Below are 22,704 nucleotides of genomic sequence, written 5' to 3'. Positions count from 1 at the left end.
TTGATGTTACACTTTGAGCCATGGGACTTTAATAGGACATCATTGGTTGCTCTGGGACATCTCCTGACAGTCTGTAATGCTTTGAAAGCATCTGGAGTGCTGATGAAAGAGATAGATATAGCTGTATGACGTTTACTGTTTTGCACAAGGAAAAGATTAGGCAGCGCGCGGACTGAACAAACACTTGGGAGCATGCATGACAAATGAGTTTGCGCTGCCAGCAGCCATAAGTAGCATCATTATTAAATGTGGCGTAATCTCACACTTAAAAGCATTAGCTTCCCCATCCATACTCACAGCACAACTTATCCCTTTCAAATTAATGAGCAGTTTCTGGCAGACAAAACCTAAACCTGGGATGATAAACCACCTCTGACTTCATGAGTGATGGAGGTAAGATGCTGCTGTCCATTCTCTAATCTGCCTGCACCCTCTGGCTAACAGACCCGTGTAAGGCTTCCAAACATAAACAAAAGAAAGTCAGTGTGACCGATAAGGGAAATTAAGAGGGAGAAGATTATGGCGAGAAGTGGGACAGGGCACTGGTAAGATTAATGAGCAGCCCTCTGATGACCGCGGTGGAATCAACAGTGCCAAGTCACGACAGGACACCGAGGTCACAGGAGGAGACGGCTGACTTGAAATAGAGACACAAGTGACTTCCTTGTGATCTCAGCAGGCTGTCTTGATGAGTTCATCACTTATATTAATTTACATTTACGAGGAATGGTGAGATTCAAACACACAGCTGATTACAAAAGCATTCCATGAATATTGATTATTTGGATAAAATTACAAAACGCCACTCTTCTTGAAAGACTTTCAGCAAGATGTTGACACACGTAGGTGGTAATTCATACAACATGGAAAACAGGCTGGATAGGGGCTCTCGAGGACCGAACTTGAGCATCCCTGACTTACCGTTTCAGTTGTGTGCCTTTCTGAATCATGTCAAGATTTAGACACATTTTTAAGGGACCATGTGTCAATTAAGTGCCATCTAATGGTGAACTAATAGATGCAATAACCCAAGTTCGAAGCACGTATATTTTGAATCACGTGCACTACGGTGCCTCAAAGAGACCACACTTCACAAACCTACCACCAATTACTACGTTCGATAAGTTTGTCTCCTTTGGGTATACGTAGCAGAAAGATGGCGGCGAAACATGTCAACCTCCTGTAAGGCGTGGCGCGATCAGTGCAATAGGTTAAAATTATCTTTACACCCCACAGAATAGAAATTTTAGCTTAGACCACATTTAATTTCAAATGAGGTTAGTAGTGTAAATGAAGGGTTAATCATAATTTATCACAAACATCTCAAAGATGCTGATATGCAAATTTCTTTGCAATGGCTCTTGAAAATGGCTCAAAAGTACGTACACTAGTTGGAAAGGCACAACATTTCTATACAGAGAAGTCCTCATTACAGAGAAAAAGTGCATCAGCCATGCTGATCTCTGAGACCTCCTTCACCGTGCATTTGGCAGACAATAAATGTCAAGCAGCATTGCTCTTCAGCCATCCCCCATACTGTATGTAAGATTCATTACAGGACTGTATGGACAACGGCAGGCCATCTCACGAGAGGAAGTTAAAGGGTCTCCATCCTCGGGACATAATCAATAGTCAGAGATCTTGATCAAGAGAAGAGAGGTTCCTTTGCAGTGCTCATAAGGAAGAGAGGGCCCCACTTCATGGCCAAACTTTCTGAGTATCTTGTATGGGTGGTAGTGTAGCAAAAAAATAAATAAATCTAATCTTTAAAATGAACCCTTTAGACTAAAGAAAGAGGTGACGGATATTTTCAGAGTCAACAAACACATAACTTAAATATTATTTGAGCTGGTCTCCTTTAAAGTAGGGATCACAGTGCCTCCCTTATTACATGGCGAGCTATGTGTCAGTTTAGATTGAGCATTGATGCTGTCAGAGCTGGTAGCGCTAATTAGAATCAATGGAGTTGAGAAGCTGCTTTTCCCACAGTGTTTGTTGCATCTGGCATTTCATTCGATTACCATCAGGCCCGCTAAAATCTATTCGGAGTAATTCTGAATAGTAAATTAAAGAAGACCTAGACCATAAGCACATTACATGCATGTCAGGTCGACCTACAAGAGATATCCAGATCAAGTGTGTCAAGATCCTTGCCAGAGATTTTCGTACTCACATGCAAATTGGATGCTCGCCTTGCGGCTCAGGATGGACCCCCTCATGTTGAAGGCTTTACACTGGTATATCCCAGTATCTTGGTCCTTGTCCAGGTTGCTAATGATCAGGCTGCCCCCAGACATGCGACGCCGGTAGTCATTCTCAAGATCAATGAGTGTGCCGTTTAGTGACCATCTGAAAAAACGCAAACACAATCAGTAGCTGAGCCCGTGGGAGATGCACACTCAGTATTTATCACAAAGATCAATATCTTGTTCTGCCCACATCTAAAAGACAAGTTGGGGTAGCATTTAAAGTATTTTGGCATTAGAAATTTTTGTGGTTTCAAGTTTCACAACTTTTGTGAGACGCGTGCACCTGTTTAGCTAGTCAGTCTGAGATTAAATAAATTACACTGATCACCATGTGCCTTATTCAAGACCTTCAAACTGCATTGGATTTGTAAACTCTATTCATTTCTGTATCTTAAAAAAAATCTGTATCTAATAAACTGATACATTACTGATGTACTGATCTTCACACCCACTTAAAATATTGTTTGTCTTTTAGGTTGATTTGCAGCAGAGGCACTGTTGAAGATTTTTACATATTGTTTTACAGTATTATTTTTTAACTATTTTTTCCTGAAACACCCCTAAAATGAATCCAACCAGCCCCAAAATTTGAGAGATCTTAAGACAAAAATACAGTACAATATCGCCACAAATATTGCCTTAAAAATTGCCTTAAAAATTGTTGAATCTACCCAATTCCGCCAACTTCTTCACTGAGTCTTCCAGTCACATGAGTGAGCCAAGTGAGTGTCCCTACATTACTTAAATATGTTGTATATTTCTCAACTTCTCAATATCAGCACATTGTTTTCATTACCAGGCCTAATTTCACTGTTGATGCTGTTTGGTAGTAGCTATCTGACATTTTTTTTGAGCTAGGAGCATTGCAAGTGGTCAGAATGCTCTTATCGGATGTGCTCTGGCACCAGCACCCCTAAACTTCTGATCATAGAGCTGTGCCTGCAAAATACTCATATTTTTTAAAGATATGAATAGAAAAGAGTCATGTTGCTGTTAATATGACCGTGTGATATGTGAATCTTCAGATTTGCTGAGGCATCACATCACAGTTGTTCAACTGTCTTTTAGAAAAAAAAAAGCATTTTATTTAATTCTTCGAGGCAGACTAACAAGCAGTTAAGATATGCTTCACGTTGACTTAAAACCAGTGAACATTCGCCGAGTTTCCTAACTGACCGACTACAAAAGACACATCTGTCTTTTATGACTTCACTATTCATCTTAAAAGTCTGTGGCAGTCACTTAATGTGACCAATTTTGTATATTCCACTGACATTACTTTTAAAAGCCATCTTGTCAAAGTTAAGTTCTAAAAATATCCATCCACAATACTGGCATTAAAATAAAACACATTTTGACATTTACATTTTTTACATTTATTTGGATTCCATATTTTCAGCTATGTCTGTACCATAGTAGTTTAAAAACTGCAGCCGCCAGTATGATTGATTTTAAAGAGAGGTGGGCAGACAGCCATTCCTTTGTGCGCATGCTGCTGGAACTTTGAGTGAAGTAAATGTACTCCAAATACCAGGAAACCAACTAGCTTTTCATACCTACCTCTTGCACATGAACAGTACCTAGAAAGATTTTGTCGCTACAGTATTCTATCATTAGAAGGGAAATAATTTTGTGATCACTGTACCCGTTACATCTCACTTTGGAATAAATTAATTGGTAAAAGCATGTCATTCTACGGTATTTGTAATACTGTATGCATTTATTAAGGAAGAGAGATTAGGAGAAACACTGATATTCTTGACAGTGAAGTGGATACCTGGTTGTTGCTTCACATCCAGAAAATACAAAAACACAGTGAACAGCAATGGTGAATCAGTAATGACAGTAGCGTTTTCCCTGAATGTCGCACTTGAATCACCATTTCCATCTGTTTTAAGTGGTGTATAATGCTTTCGTAAAAACAGCAGGTAAGGACTCAAAATATGTGAAACCCGAACTCAAACAAACTGCATTATATCTAACGTCATACAGCGATAGGTCCGAGAAGAGCTTACTCTTAGTCCAACAGTCCTATTTTCTTTTAGCTGTGTGGTATAGGCACAGCCACATCTGAGCCCCTTGAGTGAACTCGCCATAACCTTGGGTTTCACATACATTTTGCATGAAGTCTCATCAAATAGACTGGGGACTATACTGTAGCGCGGTCTCATCTGGCATTCCTTTAGGCCAGACACCCACAGAGACCGCACATGCCATAAACTGTACACATACACACACGTGCACGGATTGCTAAATCAAAATTGCTCTTCAGGATCTTCAATTACATTGAAGAGATTATCATTGCTGCTCTATGAAAAATAGGCAACATATTTTAAGATACATTAAAGGTAGCATTGGTTCCTGAAAAGTAATAATGCATACTGTGTATCCCTGTGTACCTTGGCTAATGTTGAAATATAGCATTATTAGACACAGGTGGACCAGGTTAAATGCAAATAAAAACATCCTGAAAGTTGGTCATCGAGTGGTAGATTAAATCCATTGTATACATAGTAAGATGTACAGGAGGGGGAAAAAACAACAACAAAACATTCAGTTCCACTCAGTATGGACATAAGGTTGATGGGAACATCTGGCTTTCAATAAACTCCGCCCCACATTGTTAGTGGGTGCATGCAGACCTGCTACCACATCTTTAGTTACATCACTGCATTGCTTAATAATCTCAACAGACTGAATGATGTGACAGTGATTTGATAACAGCAAATCATTTAACTCATTCAAACTCAAAAATGTGTAAGTATGTTCTTAATTCTTTGTTTTTCACTCCCAAAAACATATATATATGTTTTTTTTTTGTTGTTTTTTTCATGCGAGAGCATACAGAAGGCTTTGAACGCAGCTTCTGACATGAAGAGGTCGCTTAACCCCTGGGCGTTATTTGACCATTTTGGGGCTTTTTGTAGTTATTACAAAAAAAGACCATTAGGTGGCAGCAGAGTATAAGAGATCAACCAGGGCCATGTTGCAACAAGCTCGCTTTCCCAGTGTTTTCAACAGGTTTGTGAATAACGATGAAATTTAGCTATATTCTAATGCTAATTGCAAAACGGAAACAGATAGAAATATACTTATTTTTTCCTAATGAAAGAAGAGACTCTCATCTTTATTTTGGCAGGTTCCATGTTTTTATAGCAATAGAACACAAGATTCTGTGTACTTTGAAAAATCTGTCAAAAAACAGTAAAACAGCGGAGGGGGGTTGCTTCAGTGAAGATACTTGCTTTTATTGTTGTATGGAACTGCAAAGAAGCATGTGTGGTGTATGTACACTAGTGTGGGCAAATAGTCATTTTGTGCAGATAAATGCAGGCTCTCAACAAACATCTTTATCTTTATACACCCTCACTTCTAATTATGCCTGGTGCAGAGCCATAAACACAGGCAAAGCCATAAATCTGCTTAAAGTCATGTTCCATGATAGGAGACCATCTAGTGTGTTGTTGTTGTTTTCTTCCCAATCACTGCAGTGTCCTTGATCTTGTGTTACAGCAGATTCATAGTGAACACAGTGGCAGGTGTATTCATAAAGCCCAGCTCACAGCCCTGGAGTGTGCTGCGGTGCTTCACTGGACTATTTATCAAAAGAGACTCTGTCAGGGCTCCTCTCCGTACACTCGCAGTATCGAGAATAGGTGAAGAAGGGGCTTGGATAGTGATTGAGTGATCATTCTTCAAAACCTTAATGCAACATTGTTCAACTAAATAATAATGTACAAGTATCCGACATCCAATCTAAAAGTATGTGTAGCTATTGCCACATTTTGTGTTATCGACAATATTTACTAGAGCAATTAAACTTACGCTTCTGATATTTCCAGAAAGCTTAGGGCTTTGTGTTCTGATTTGACATTTGTCAATGATTACGTTTTAAAACCCAGTGTTGACTAATCAGTCATCTCATCGTGATATTTTACCTAAATGGGGGCATATTCTAGAAACTTCCAAATGTCTTGTGGACAAAAAGTTGCAGTATTTCTCTGTAGTGTCTGCCTACTTTTCAAGTGTGAAACTTAGCAACCAATTAAATCTTATAGTTAACTGCCTATTTGTGAAAATGTGCCTGTGAGTGAGCTATTCTATTATAAAACAGCTTATTAACATAATAACCTCTTTCCCCACTGTGCTTCAACTTAGCTGAACACCCAGAGAAAAAGAAGCAATTTGAAGTGGCTGCTGAACCACTCTATCAAAGCCAAAGGTAAGCAGAGCTGTAGTTTTTCAGTGTTAGCTAACAGTGTAGCTTCTGATTGTAAGGTATACTAAGGTTCTGCTAAGACGTCTACATGTGGGTGGAGGGTTATTATTATTTTTGGCTTTTTCAGGCAGCAAATCTTTTCACTAACAGAAAAAGGCATCGTCCATATATATTCTACATTGCTTACCCTATTCAGGGTTGCTGACTTTTTGGCAAACTGCACCCATGACTGGTCCCCAGTCAATCACAGGGCACATACAGAGACAGACAACATTACCATTTCCACCATCACTAACTGGGAAGTGAACTAATGCAGCCTATGCAGACATAAGACAAATTAACTCGCCAAGTGACTACTGAAATGAAGCATGAAGCTTTCTGAGAGATGCTGATTATTCCATATCATTAAGGATGGGTGAGTACTAGGGTTATTATAGTTTTGGAAGTTTTCCTTTTAGTTAGTTTTTATTTCGTTTTAAGTTTTGTTTTTTAAATTTAGTTAGTTGTAATTAGTTTTCACGGTGGTTCTGTTAGTTTGTATTAGTTCTTTAATCAAATGCTTAGTTTTGGTTTAGTTTTAGTTAGTTTTAGTATTAGTTTTTGTTTTATTTATGTATTTTTAAAATTGTATTTCAAACCCAATTTCAAAAAAGTTGGGACACTATACAAATTGTGAATAAAAACTGAATGCAATTATGTGGAAGTCCCAAATTTCAATATTTTATTCAGAATAGAACATAAATGACAGGTCAAAAGTTTAAACCATAGTAGGCTGGGAAGCGTACAGATATGTATTTCCCCGGTATCTCATTGTCCTTTCATGTTTTGTCATGTTTTGGCAAGATCAGGTGTACAGTAATTGTTTTGTCACATTCAATTATAGCATGTCCCAGCATGTGACTGTTTATATTGTCTTTTAATTTGGTCTGGGAGTGAGTATAAATCGTGTATGGGTTCTGCCTGGGGTTCACATTTCATCTGTAGAAAACCTTGACAAGATTTAAATGTTCATAATGCACCATTTAAAATAATTACACTGGAAATTTTAACATTAAAGTAAACAGCTAGCATCTGATTGAAAATGGTGAAAAAGTAGAATCAAAAGCATAACCTGCAAAACATTCCTCCGATATGTTTATGTTGAAAGTAATGTCACTCACAAGGTTACTGCACCCGCCCTCTTGCAAGCTGTGCATCTACATGGTGCTGACCAAGCACCGAAACACAATCTACCACAACATCGCCACCAGATGTCTTTTTAGGCAGAATCCCATTGCAGGAAATAGCTTCAAAGACAATAGGCCTACTTAATGTGCTGCAAAGTAGACAAATTAGTTATCTTCTCCAAACATATATCATAAGCATTTCATGTTGATTACACAACCGTCCAAAACACATTATTCATGAAGTTAACCTCAATCTCTTTAAAAAAAATTGTGTGTGGCAAATTCGCCACTGTGGGAATACCGTGACTCACAGCAATGAAAATGCATCAAACTTTCTTGGGAACATTGAGATTTTGCCAGATGACTTCAAAGTCTATTTTGCCTATACCATTATGCACGCTATATCTTTAGCCTTGTGAAAACAGAAATAAAGATATCAAAGCAGCGAAGAGGAATTGTATGTGTGCAGACCAGATTGGGTTTAGCGGGTGACATAAATTTGATGAGGCAATTTACCTGTACTGTGGAGTAGGGCTCCCTTCTGCATCACACATAATGGTGGCCTGCCGGTTGGGGGAGTTGATCGGCAAAATGAGGTCAACTGGCTCTGTCCTCAATCTGGGCCCTTGAAATATGACATCGTCTGTAAAGGCTGCAGACAAACCCAAAAATTGTGAAAACCACAAAGACTGAGAAGACCAATATTAAATGTCAAGAACGTTTCACTCATTTTTTTAATGCTTGCTTTTCTTTTTCTGTTATTTTATTTCTTTTTTTACTATTTCTTCTTTGATCCTGCTTTGTTTTTCTAAAAATAAATGCACTAGGTCTATTCCCATGGTGCGGTGTGTATATTATTTGCTTATCTTGCAGCGAGGAAAATGCACCCCGCTTATCTTGGGCTTTAACTGCATATGCAGACATATTTGCCTCCACAGTATCACCCTGCTTCAAAACGAAAATGCAAATGATTACAAATGTTAGCAATAACTCATATACTGTGTACATTACTGCGAAAATACTGCACTAGGTAGAATTTAACCAGTGTAGCAAACTTTTATGTAGCACACTGGCACCACATGAATAATAATAATAATAATAATAATAATAATAATAATAATAATAATAATAATAATAATAATAATAATAATAATAGCAAAGACTAAGGTTGAAGACTCCAGAATAAATAATTCCTTGTAAGCAATGCAGTTGCTGAGTAAAGCAGAGTAAAACATTTTCAGATAATCTATGTCAGACAGCATGCACATAACAGAGGGCTGTATGGGTGAACACATCTTTCAGCGCTTCAAAGGTAGGGAAGTGGAACAAAATCTGGTATCAAATGAAGGCAGAGCCAACAGGCGGCCAAAGTAGAACTAATTGGTGCCCGAATGCTTACACTGCAGCATGTGGCTTGTAGCTGTACACATGCTTTAACTAGTTGTGTTAGATCAATAACACACACTCCATTCCAAGGAATACTTTAGATTGATATTTAATGCCACAACAAATAAATAAATAAATTAATTAACTTAATTTAATTAAAATAAACCTTTGGCAAAGAATATATATACATAGCCAAACAAAGTGATGTTTTTAACATAACGAGCATCATCAGCTGTTGTAATTTTTAAGGATTCTGAAGTATTCAGTCCCACTCACAAGACAGTGGAAATAATATGGAATTTCCAAGTCATTTGAACAGAGCTTGTTATTTTGTGCTGGTCTCACTAGTCCCAAGTGGCCACAAGGGCAGCGAGCGAAGCCGTGTTGAATAGAGCTTAAATGACTGGCTAGATTCATTGCACGGCTCCTGATAATGATCTGGACAGTCCATGAACAGGAATGGTGATTGGGCTCCCAGTTTTCCCTGACAGTTTGCTGCTTATGTGCGCTAGGACAGTCCTCGAGGGAAAGTCAAGGATATCATGCCATACATATACTGTACTGTATTAGTCTCATTGGAGATGTCTTGGGGTTGTTTACCGATGCACTAATTGGGTTTCTACCTTATTAAGAACTTTATAATCCAAGTACTGAATATATTTTAAATAGGACTTTTAATTAGAAAATCGACTTCAAAAGCACACATTATATACTACAAGAATGACCCCCCCCCCCACCCCTCCAAAAAAAATGCAATTAAAAATCAACTGTTGATTTGAGGTCTGAAAAACTAAGGCAACAAGGACATCACTAATATGTTCAAATCACTTACCTGCAAGGCATCCTGTGATTGATAGCAGAACAATTTGTTTCCATGGTAACATCATCTTTAGTTGCAAAGGGCTAATGGGACTCTCATCCAATTACTTGTGAATGGACTTCTCTCCTTGTGAATACAAGAATTTTAATCTGAAGGGAAGCAATTACAGGTGTGATTAAAGTGTGACATTTGGATAGGAATACAGCAAGCATTAAAAGTACTGCAAAACTAGTTGTTATTATTTTGGAGTCAAAATATGGGAAGCGAGTCTAAAGGGAGCCAGAAGCAACATTGGGGAAAATAGCTGAAAATATCTGGGTGGCAAATTTCAGGTGGCACTGAAGAAGAAACAGCTGCTTAATGGGTGTGTTTTCTTCTACTATGCTTGTTTCTCATCCTGCCTAACAAGCTCATATCTCCGGCTTAAAAGAGAAGTGAGGAAGGGAATGAATGACCTCAAAAGATACTTACTCTCTCCCTATTTGACTATTAATAGGAGCTGGCAGACTGTGTATACCAGCACTCTGCAAAACGCCACTTCACACTTGAACAAAGAATTTGGTGTTCAAGGCACTGCAAGCAAACTGCATTTATGTCCACATGCATAACATTTCCAATGAACGTTTAATGCCAAGAATAATGAACATTTGACATGAAACTGTAAGGTTAGTCAATGTCTTTAAAAAACATTTGTCAATAATAAAGGCTCTTAAAATCAACTTCAGGAGACTAACATCTCTTCAGTCTGTATGTCCCATTTAATGTCCAAAAAAAACCCCAGTATTTATTAGATGAAAGAACAAAGAGGAACAGTAGTGTAGTTTAAATAATCTGAAGAGCTCATATTTACAAAAAATGTTCAAGTAAATCTCTGGTGAAGTTGAATAATGTTTAAAAAGCACTCGTTTTGATTAGTCCACATGTAATTGGGGTAATTGGAAACAGGTGAGTATCACAATTGGTTATAAAAATAACATTCCCAAAAGGCTCACTTGTTCCCAAACCAGGATGGAGAAAAGTTCACCTCTTTGTGAACAACTGCGCGAGCAAATACATCTGACGAGGTATACTGATCTGACAGAACACCGACTTTTGTGTTTCCCGGTTCATCTAAAATGGACTGACGCATAGTCGAAAAGTGTGCTGTGGTCTGACGAGTCCACCATCCATTATCCACATTTTAAATTGTATTTGGAAACAATGGATGTTGTGTCCTTCAGGCCAAAGAGGAGAAGGACGATCTAGACTGCGAAGCGCAATAGCCAGCATCTGTGATGGTATGGAGCTGTCGTACCCATGGTAGGTGGTAGGTAACTTGCACATCTGATACTACTTAAGTTATTTAGTCCTCACAGTACTTGCATATTTTTGTATTTAGTATACAACTGCAAAACTAAACTGTCAACAGGACATGCAGAGCAAATTTAAGGACACATATCCAGATATGCCCCTAGGTGAATATTAAAAAATTATCAACTAAGCTAGTCATAACAGCTTAGTTGGCATAGCACAGCATAACATCAGAAAACATAAGCAGCTAACATAGCAGTAGTTAGCAACATGTTTTGGGCAATAATGGCATAAACTGTATGAGAATATTAGCCATGTATATATTTTATTTTTACGACAGTATTTTACTGTATCTTTTTGACTCTATGTTTGCCCGCATCCTGTCCATAAAACCTGATGACACCGTTGATTAAAAGGTATGCCATGGGAGGTATTGTAAATGAAAGTCATGGCTTAATTTTAGAAAAGTTTGCATTGGTGATTTGCGTTACTGGAGAAAAGCCTACTGTACATCCTGTTCCACAATTGACTTTTTGTAAAATTATTACTTCAAAATGATAACTTCAAAGAAGGGAACATAAATAAAAAAAAATATGTCTGGTGATAGAAAAGAGTCTACTGTTTACTTTGATAGGTGTGGTGTTTGTATGGTCACAGAACACAATATTCTGTGGGTCTTGAATGACCATTCAAAAGGCTCTATTATGGCTGACAATATGAGGAACCCTGCTTTGAAAACAGCACATAATGAATAAGTTAGTCATCCTTATGTGTGAATCTGGTGTTAAAGGTTGTTAATGCAAACAGAATATACACATTCAATAAATATGAATTCCCAAAATGTGTTCAGCACATGAAAAATGTGGGTTTAACTGAACTGTGGACTTCTGCCATTTCCTGAGGATAATAACAGTGCTGTGCTAAGAATAGTGAAAATCTGTGAAGTCTTGCAAACTACTAAGTTTGTCTAAATGAAGCTCTTCAACTCGGTTCAACAGTTTTTTTTACACCGAGACGCCATCAGGATCCAAATGTTTTCAAAGCAATACTGTTATTTTTCCGGCCTGAGGACAACAACTGAATATTAGTGAAGGTTCCAAAATAAATCCACAATTGGGCAAATTTGTAAATGACAAACTGTGCATATGGGACTGTCACTGCATTGTCCAAAAATAGAATGGAGACTAATATAGTAAATAAATACATACACTTTGTAATGACTACAGAGTAGATTATTTACACATTTTGACCTTTTCTTTTAGACTTCAATTATATCTACCAGAGAGCCCAGATCAACCAGACCCCATGCAGCAATAAATGACCTAAATAGTCTTTGAAAGTTTTCTGTTGTGTATGTGTGTGGAACCTTGTCGACTGTAATTGTGGTATCCATAGCACAGAAGGGGCTTTGCTCAAGCTGTGACCTACATCACAGTATGTGGAAATTGATATGCCTCTCAGGATTAAGAAACCAACCCAACCCCTCATCTTTACAACATAACCCGGTTGTGGTGATTAACCCTGGGCTATTTTTGGCCTTCTTCAAATGGACAAAAAAATACCATCAGTCACATTTTTACCAACTTGTAAATGTAAGCTTGACATGTGAACGCTGACATTGCGTTGAAAAGGAGAACACGGAGGAAAGATCGGGGTGCTGACCAGGCACATGCTGTACAATAAGTGTGTATTAAAAGTTTCATCATAATTTAATGGCTAGTGCTGTCGTAACTTAACTCCTGGAGACGGTTGCTAGTGTGACGTAAATGCAGTCACAGCAAGAGTGGATTTGCTGTATTTTGAAATTTTGCTGCTCTGAAAACCCATCGCATTGAATTACACGCTTCTGGATTCTACCAGACAAAAAAAATGCTGGATTTCTCAGTGGCTCAGTATTAACTGCTATCCGCTCTCTATGGGATCCAATTCTAGTATCTTATCCCATCAGTTCAAAAAGCCTCGGGTTCCAGTGAGAAAAATCTCCCAGAATAACTTTGAGTGCACGTTTCTTGTTTAGTTGTTTTCAGTGGCACAGTGTCTATGCTGATTTGACACATTTGTGAAGAGCTTCACTTCACAATACATCCACACTGCTTTATGGGGACATTATTGGGCCCAAACTATTCACAAATGCATATTTCGATCCACAAATATGTAAAAAGAATTTGTAACCGTAACAACTTTTATAAATGTATGTGGGGGGGCTCTCGAGGGGGCTAAGGGTGCTTCAGGGTATCCAAAGATTATGCCAATAATTCTAACAATTAGGAGGCATCTGATTGATATAAATGCTGGCAGGCTGCATTGCAAGACGTGCGGCGCCACTGCCCCAGTGCCGCGATATGTCAATCATTTGGCACCTGCGGGGTCCAATCACATTTGAGCGGGGGTATGTGCCACCCCCACTGGAGAAGAATACAGCCAATCAAGAGGCCCAGTTTTTACAGGTGATATATATATATATCTTATGCGCATTCAACTATGTGTTTCTTTGATCCTTCCTCGGGTCTCCTGACAACCTCACGACTAGCTGGATTCTGAAGTATTCGGTTTAGGTGAATGGTATGGGATTTTTAATAGGTTTTAGGTGAAATAATGAATACACACTCACGCACACATGCACACATGCACACACACACGCACACACACACACGCACACGCACATGCACATTGTCACCCACATACAAAATACAAATTAATAAAAAAAAAAAAAAAAAAAAAAGAGAGCAATGATGATGACATGTCAAATCGGTAAAATTACCGAATGAACAATACTGAGCTCTCCAGAATTTTTTTTTTAAATGTTTTAAGTGTGTTTACACCGCATACAAATCAGTTTACGCATTTGCAGATTTATGTCACACTTTTTTTTTTTATGTCACACATTTGTGACTTCAGTCACACGTTTGTGGATTCTCCTTACACATTTGTGACTTTGTTTATGGATACAAATTCTTTTTACATATTTGTGGATCGAAAATAAGCATTTGTAAATACTTTTGGCACAATAATGGCCTCATACCACTTAGAATGCACTGCTGTTTGTACAATTCATTATGCCCTAGAATACCTTAATCTTTTGTTCAGAATCAGCTACTTGTCACAAATAACTGACACAACTTCCTTCTCATTCATTCTTGTGGTGCCACAACGCTTTTTTTTATTTACACAGTCGGAGGCTGCTTCGTAGAGTGGGTTGTTCCACTGTGCAAAACGCAGACGGTCATTGAATAAATGCTGGGCTTTTTCCTGCCCATCGGACGTGCGGCGTCTCTTGGGGTTTATGGACAGTGGACCGGCCCAGAAACTCGGCTTCTGCATGCGTGATAATTGGATCTGTCTGAGGCGTGCATAAAGAATGAGCTTTTGCATGACCAGCAGCCGCCACTGATTCCTATATCAACATTTTAGCATTTTGAAGAGAAATGAAGAATGTCAAACTATGGGTTCAGGTATGGGTTCAAAAACTAATTTACAGTCATGGGCGGATCTACCGGGGTGGCATAGGGTAGCAGATGCCACCTTTAAAGAAAGCCTTGCCACCATTGCTGTCACCCCAATTTGCAGCGATAAAGTTGACATTTACGATCGAGAAATTTCTGATTGCAGTGAATGCAACATTTTTTTTCTACATCTTTGTCAAAATTGTAAGGGCCAGCCTGTGTACAAATGTGCAAAGTGCAACGATCATTTTTGCCTTAAAAAAACAACAACTGCTTTTGTGAGTTCCACAAATTAGCTAAAGAGACATGCTCACTCTTCACACCGAAAGGTCAGTCAAACTGAGTGGGAGTAAAGGTATAGCAGTTATAAGAGTTGTAACTCCTGAAATTAACTTTGCTACATCAATAAAATAATCTCCATACCTGAGATGGGAACAGTCACGATCACGTGATTTATCAAGATGAAATTCATTTGTCATTTAGCACCGTAGTTGTGATAGTGTTAACACTTTTATCAAGCAACATCTTGATAAAAACAAGTTTAAAGTGCCGGCATTTTAGTGGGTGTAAAGAAAGACGTCATGACGCATTTACGTCAAGACAGAGCATGTGCGTTGCCGCACGTAGACTCGCCATTCCGATTGAAGTGTATACATGACGCTTGTTCGGATTGACGAAAGGAATATACCACACCTGTCATTCCGAATGAAATTCCGTTTGGATTCAGCCTTGTCATTCAGATTGGCCGTTTGGATTCATTCTAAACAGAATACATGGCTCCATGTAAACCAGGCTAATACACACGAACTGACGAGACAATGAAAGGCACACATGGCCGAGGGAGCTTGATTGGATGAGACAAGGGACGGGTTGACAAGCACAATAGACAACAGGGACACAAGGAAAACATGACAGCTAAAATTGAACTCAAACCAAATCAACAAAACACAGATAATGACAATATTCTATTAAGTGTAACATTGATCAAGCATTTTTGTTGTTGTTGTTGTTGTTGTTATTGTTGAGGCATCCAACTAAAAATGTGTAAGCTGACATGTTAATGTAATACAAAAACACTTTCCAAACTTTAGAATGTTTATAAAAAATTTTAAAACAGTATTTTTCAAAATTAAGGATAACAATAATTTTAAGCATTAACAGATACTTCGTTATTAAAGAACTTCCTGTTGCGACTGTGTTTTGGGTTTGGGTTGTATTATGTTGTCCCTTATGATGAGAAGTAGGCCCATTTGTCAGTCTAATTTTACCTCATTGTTATTTTGTAGTTTTGTCCCATAATTATAATGTTTGATTTAGCCACTCATTGTTTGTCTAGTCTTAGTCAAATGCCATGCAGTTGCTATGAACCCATAATAGTCTTTCTTATGCGAGGAATAAGCAGTTAAGAAAATGGATGGATGGATTTTATTTAGTCACTATTTTACCTTTATTGCTTTTATTCTGTCATATATAATTTTATATTTCACTAGCAAGATTTTAAAATTGACACTTCTGACAGTACGCCAAGGTCTCTAACCCAAGGTTCCTTCAGCATGTTGAGGTTTCCTTTCAGCCCTGCTCTCACAATCAAGGTTTCTCAGTTAAGCTTCTGAATCCAGTCCTCCTGCTCTGTTTTTACTTTGCTTTTTTTGTATAAAAAGTGGGGGTGTTAACATTTTTTTTACTAGGCAATATATCGCGATATTATAGCATGCAATTCTCGTATCGATTCAATAGGCAGCTGAATTGATGTTTAAAAATATTTTTGGGATGGAAATATTCAACAAAACGTCTTACTTAGAGTTAGGAGTAACACTTTAAGCATTGAAGAAAGAATGTTCTAACGTTAAGCTTTAATAATTTAATTTCAATGCTGTTCATACATTAAACAGATTGCAACCTTTTTCTTAAATTCAATGGCTCACAGTTATAAGCTTGAAGTACATTTTCATACAAATCTTACACTGTATATGTACAAATTTACTGATTAGTATTTTCTAAATGTAAGTAAAAAAAATCAATAGTCAATTTATAGATTTGTATCGGGATTAATCGGCATCACATGGAATCGTCACCTATGAATAGTGATACAGACTGAATTGCTAGATGCTAGGCAATTCACACTCCTAATAAAAAGACTCTCTGTTTCCCAACTCCCGTGTCTTGTCTGTGTTGCACCTCCGTTACTAACAATTTAAATTTTATGTTAAAAATTGTAAAATATTTTATGTTTTGTATTTTCTTAAGAAGACAATTGTGGATAAAATGACTGCCAAAACTGTGCACTCATAAAGAACTGCATTAGAGCACACATCGGGCGGGTTGGCAGAAGGGGAAAATAAACAATTCAACTTATATTTCTCTAAATCAATTTGTGTCTTGACATATTAATCATGGAATAGAGGTGTTAGCATTTTCTCTTGGCTTTCAAATATACAAGCACAAAATTGCTGTGCAGAATGTAATGAGTTACCTTTGCAGAATTGCCACTTTGTGTCTTTGGCTAGAAAACATCTCATACTAAACAAGATGATTAGTTGATTAGTGGGGCTGTTTTTAATCTGCAGTTGATAGACAGCTGCTTACTGGCATTTTCTGAACCCTTGAGGGCAGCATGGTAGCAAATTAATGTAATAATGGTGTCGGGAAAGGATCGTGTTTCTATTATAGGGCAAGCATTAATGACTCACAAATGGTTGAATGCATTCACCATATCGTTTGACTTATTTTCCAATTAATTATTGTCTTTCAAAGCATGCAGCCATCTCTGTGAAATCACCTGGAAGACAAGCATCCACCACTAAGGGATGCGATGCACAGCTGCTTTGCTTATGAATGAAGATTCACAGTCAATCGTGCACTGATGCATTCTCATTTACTCTGACTGAAGACCTGCGCAGCAACCCATTTCACATAATCCAGAGAGGACTGAAAAATAACGCAAGTGATTAACAAATAAAGACAGGGTTTAATGTCTGTATTTCACCACGCAGAAAGCTTGATGAAAAGAAAAGTCAAGAAGTAATTGTTAGATATTGATCGTGCCGTGCTGGTGCCTTCTCCCTGGCCCAGTGAATTCGGATTTTTATGACTATTATGCATCTCAAACAGAAAGTTATTTTATTTAATTGCCTCTACTCCCACCGCAATTTTAAAAGCTCAAATATTAACAACCATAGAAAATTGCACATTCTTAGTGAATTCATTTCCAGCATAAAAGTTGCATGAACTTGCTATTTTCTATTCTTCAAATTTCTAGTTCTGTAGTAATCATGAAAATTTTTAGAAATGTGGGTTTTCAGAATAGTGTGAAATTTCAACACAAATGTATGCATTGTATTTTATGACATATCAAAGTAATTAAAACTATTCCAATGTACTTCAGACTTTGAATTCTTCTTAGACCTATTTAACTTAGTTGTTAGTAGACAATTACATTATTTAATCAGATTAATCACATTTTAGAATTTTGATTAATCAAAATTAATCGCTTAATTAAAAAGTATTTTTTATCAACATTTTATGTGTGTGTTTTTTTACATTTAATGCTATGAGGACGTCTTCCAAAAATTATCCAAAAAAGTATCCACTGCGAATGCGCATCCTCCTCTTTTCCTAATCAGTTAATTACTTGCATAATTTAAAATGGAGAAAAAAAATGACCCCAATAGTTTGACATGAAATTTTCTGAATGTCATACACAAACATTTATTAAATGCTTTCCTTTAATGCATGCTATACCTTTAATTTAAACATCAAGCTAAAGGATCATCTGCGGTCAAAATTAATTAAATCTGCATTAATACATGACTAATGTGATAATTTTTTGTGATTAATTAATTAGTTAACACTTTAACTTTGATGTCTCTAATATATATATATATATATATATATATATATATATATATATATATATATATATATATATATATATATATATATATTGTGCATTTCCATGTGCAATTCACTGATTCACTGTGACTCCCTCCTGTGTTGAGTGTGGCTGCAACTCTCAGCTGCTGCTTGACACCCAGAATGGGAGTGAGCACACTTAAAAGAGAGCGAAGCAGTGATCCATTTCTCAACCCCATCATCAGCCAGGCACATCCCCAGACCTTCATCTAAGACTCTGCCACAAATACATGACAGGAGGTCAAGGAAGAGGAGCAAGAAACATACTTTAACACCTTTACGCCCACTGTCTTTTTCATACCATTTTACAGTTTTAAAACAAAGTCAGAAAGAACTGGCTGCAGGAGTGCTGTCAGGGATTTGGACCTCAACACTTGCTGTAAATTGAAAATATTATTTTCTCGAGCCCCTGACAGTCACGGGCCCTTAGAATCATCATCACTTTTCCGCCCATCACAGCGTTTGTGACTGGCTGCAATTTATGTTTGCCATTCACATTCTGCCAACTAGTTTGGAAAGCAAATGATGCTATAAAAAGTCATTCCTGCAGTGCCATGCAGGATTTTGCTAGGCAATGGGATAATTCCCTGCGTGGCTTCGAAGACATGTTTCACCACCATATTAGCTGCTGCTTGATATTCTCAAATTATGTGCAAAGGACTATAAATAAACATGACTGTCAAGAAGAAGGATTATAATCCATTTGAATAATGAGATGTTTTGAATGTCTGTGGCGGTAGTCTGGAGTTAAAAAACAAAGTTTTGCACACTAGCATGGGTAAATGTATAGATTTATTAATACCTCAGGAGCAACTGAACTGAATTAGTTGACGAAAGAAAGAAAGAAAGAAAGAAAGAAAGAAAGAAAGAAAGAAAGAAAGAAAGAAAGAAAGAAAGAAAGAAAGAAAGAAAGAAAGAAAGAAAGAAAGACATACATTATTAAAAGTTGGTAGTAGGCTATAAATCTAACAATACAATTTAGGTTATATCTCACTGTATCTAAAAACAAATAAAGTTGTCGGCTTTCTTTTGGCCCTCCTGCTCTTGTCTGCGTGACTGAGCAGCGTGTTACCATATGGAATCAGTGCTGGATGAAGGAAATGAGCCTCATCCATTTAAATCCCAGTAGGACCATCCAAACCATTTGAGACTTGTCTAGAAACGCAATCATCAGCATCGTGCATGAGTGGCCACTATCAACATGCACACCCTGAATCGATGCCCCTTCCGAACGTTTCATTAGGATATCCGCAGAAGACCTTTATTTCCCACCCTTGATCATATTAGGTTATATTACCTGTGATTTCATTTCAATACAAATAGCATGTCAACTTGGATTTTTTTTTCTTCAAAACGTGTTAATGCATCAAATGAAAGCCGGCGAATCTATACTTACTTCTCTTATGCAATTTCTTCCTCTTTATGAACCTGCTTTGATTGTAATTCCAATATCCGCTAGTGTGATGAAAACATTGTTCGCAGAAGCGTTCGTGTGTCTGGAAACCCGAAGACGTTATTCCGTGCGCTCTTTTTACTTTATCCTGTTCCCTCTTGGTGCGCGTCCACCTCCACAAATTCCGCCACGCTGTGATTTCACAGCCGGTGGGAGATAGGCGCAGTTTAGCGTAACGTTCCTCGATCCTCTCCTCCAATTGCCACTCCACGAGATGCGGCCGACAAACAGGGAGGGCAGCGGTGCCACTGAGCGGCGATTCTCGATGTGCGCATCCCACAGAGGGATCTGCTCTCTTTGTGCGCGGCGCACAAACATGCGCCCACTGCACTGGTGACGCGTGGAAAAGCGCTGCTGTGTGTGTGCTGCGGCACCGTAATGCGCCACCAGCACCTGCCTCTGCTCGCACTCGCTGTGTGTAAGTCTGGGAAATTTGAGGACTTTGCTCAAAAACGAGTCAAATGAAAGTGCCACGAAAAAGCCATTAGTTCGCTTTTATTTCATGGGAGAAATATAAGCTACGAAGATGCTCACCAGTCTGATCTTCTTTTATGACTACATACACCAACTTGTGGATTCCTCGATGCCCAAGTTTTAAGCAAAAGCTGTCTTTTTACGACCAGGCAACATGAATTGGTCTCATGCACACCTTGTGCCACTGCTGTTCAATAGGCTACTGAACATAATTTAAATACGAAGGTCAAATACATGAAAAGCTAATTAAAATGTGTTGATGACAATAATAGGGTCTTAAATTAAGTGTAAATATTTTCTACTGAGAGCTGGTGAGCAGCATTTATTCTAGCGTGAGAATGGGACGAGACAGAAACTTAATTCCCTCCCATTGTGTCACCTAATTTCAGTTTAATTGTTTTCATGATGCAAGCAACTGAAACGGTCCTTTGAAAGCTTCGTTTTGTTGCTCCGTGCTGGGTTTCAAAACAGCAGTTCTTAAAATGTGCACCCCTCGACACCATTAAGTACTGAGCCTTAGTTAAGTCTTGCTCATTAAAATGCAATGCCAGTCTCTTGTGTACAAACACGTTCACACATAAAATGGATATCGAACACAAGCCATTCATGTTGAGACTGCAATGGTCAAGTTCAAATTTGATCAAATTTCAAGTTGTTCCCATTGTCCAAATTCTGGTAGAAATATCTGTTCTAGTTCAAGATGCACATGCTCCATTTTGTGGTTTTAAGTGAGTGAAACACAGCTGCCTGCCTCCCATCGCCCATGCATGCCATAATACTACAGTACAGTACACATATATTGTGTTTTACAGCAACACCTAACCAGATTTACAATTTGTGTACCAGTGGTTGAAACTTTTGGCGTACACCTAGACATGTCCATTCAAGTAAATGAGAGTGAGCCCCGTCTTTCAATATTTTCTCACCTTACTCTTTACTCTGCACCATATCCATCAACGAACACACAGGTTTTAACATGCAGAAAGAGGACATGGAGTACAATAAAGACAAAAATGGGGATATATTGAAAATGGGGATATACTGAGGGGGGCAGCTGTGTCTCGCTCACTTAAACCCGGAAATTATATATATTTTGTTCTGTGCATTTAAAGGGCTATAATTTGCGACGTTGCCACATCATGTAACTGATTCATATGTCGAATTGCAGCAAAACCAGTGGATGGCATTCGACCACTAGTCAAATGTTGTGGCAGAACCGTGCACATTGCGAGTGCAATCCCGCCCACCCCAATTGATTGGTGCCTGTCGTAATGGAATATCAAGAGAAGCCAGACCAGGGCAAGCAAGGTTGGAGCAAAGCGAGGTCAGGCCGTTCTGTAAGTTGAAACGCGTCTTTAGTGGGACGTATAAACGAAAATGACTCTGGGCATTCCATTTTGGTTTCTTTGCCTGCCATTTGTTCCAAATTTGCTCTTTCTTTATCCGTCTTTTTTGTAACTTTGACTCAATTTCCATGCTGAGTGTCTCTCCGCTGCGCTGGTCTTTCTCTGTACGGTCTGCTGCACAGTGAGCAATTCTAGCCTGAGATGCAGACTTGACTGGCTGTCACATGGGATGACTTAACTCACATCTAATTGGTCTGTACCTTTCGTCAGTACCGTAAAGCCAGTAATGATGTGCAGTTTAAAATATAATCACCCCGTTTGTCTTGAACGAGAGTTATTGTTTTCTGTCTGTAGATGTGGTGCTGGATATAAAGCTGGGACGGCGTTACCTACCACTCACGAAATTCATTCACATTGGGTGTGCTGGCGAGTGTTAGCGTCAGGCGCTGCAGACATACTCCTGAACAATCTCCCACATGCAATTTGTTACGCCCCTGCCACAAGCCTCCTTCCAACACTTTTGCCATGGAGGCCTACAAGACATGACGTAAAAACCCACCCCCATCGCCACAATTGCCGATCAGCCCGGGCATCATCATTTGCATGTGATACATTAAAACACCATTAAGCTAATATGAAAACCTATGTGCACATCTCTAAATGTCCCCAAATCAACCTCTGAAAATACACAAAATTATTGCACCAATAATTTGTATTTTTTGGACATAAAATGAATTTTTTTTAATTAGAAATTATAATTGAATATAAATTAATTTAAATACAAACATTTTTTCTTAAAGCAAAAAGGGTACAAGGTAAAATCTCTAAGAAACAATATGTACAAAATAAAAAATAGAATTATTAATAATATAATGTTGTTGCCAATTATTATGAAGCAAGCAGAGGTGGGCACGTCAATGAGTTTTGAGCGTCTGTCGTTCGGCAA

The 22,704-nt window shown here is 38.2% G+C and overlaps 1 protein-coding gene across 1 annotated transcript in view; it reads right to left on the bottom strand.

The window, feature by feature from the left end:
• cntn3b (contactin 3b) overlaps positions 1–20,282 on the bottom strand; it is a 58,014-nt gene extending 37,732 nt beyond the window's left edge. The window contains exons 1-4 of the mRNA XM_077573326.1: positions 19,882–20,282; positions 9,853–9,989; positions 8,151–8,286; positions 2,174–2,349 (exon numbers count right to left, since the gene is read on the bottom strand). Of these exons, the coding sequence (XP_077429452.1) occupies positions 2,174–2,349; positions 8,151–8,286; positions 9,853–9,907 (367 nt within the window). The 5' untranslated portion in view covers positions 9,908–9,989; positions 19,882–20,282. The remainder of the gene's footprint in view (positions 1–2,173; positions 2,350–8,150; positions 8,287–9,852; positions 9,990–19,881) is intronic.
• Positions 20,283–22,704: the final 2,422 nt, after the last annotated feature.

The sequence above is a fragment of the Vanacampus margaritifer genome, chromosome 8 (assembly GCF_051991255.1).
Source record: "Vanacampus margaritifer isolate UIUO_Vmar chromosome 8, RoL_Vmar_1.0, whole genome shotgun sequence".
Classification (NCBI taxonomy): domain Eukaryota; kingdom Metazoa; phylum Chordata; class Actinopteri; order Syngnathiformes; family Syngnathidae; genus Vanacampus; species Vanacampus margaritifer.
This window is presented reverse-complemented; position numbering and strand designations above follow the sequence as displayed.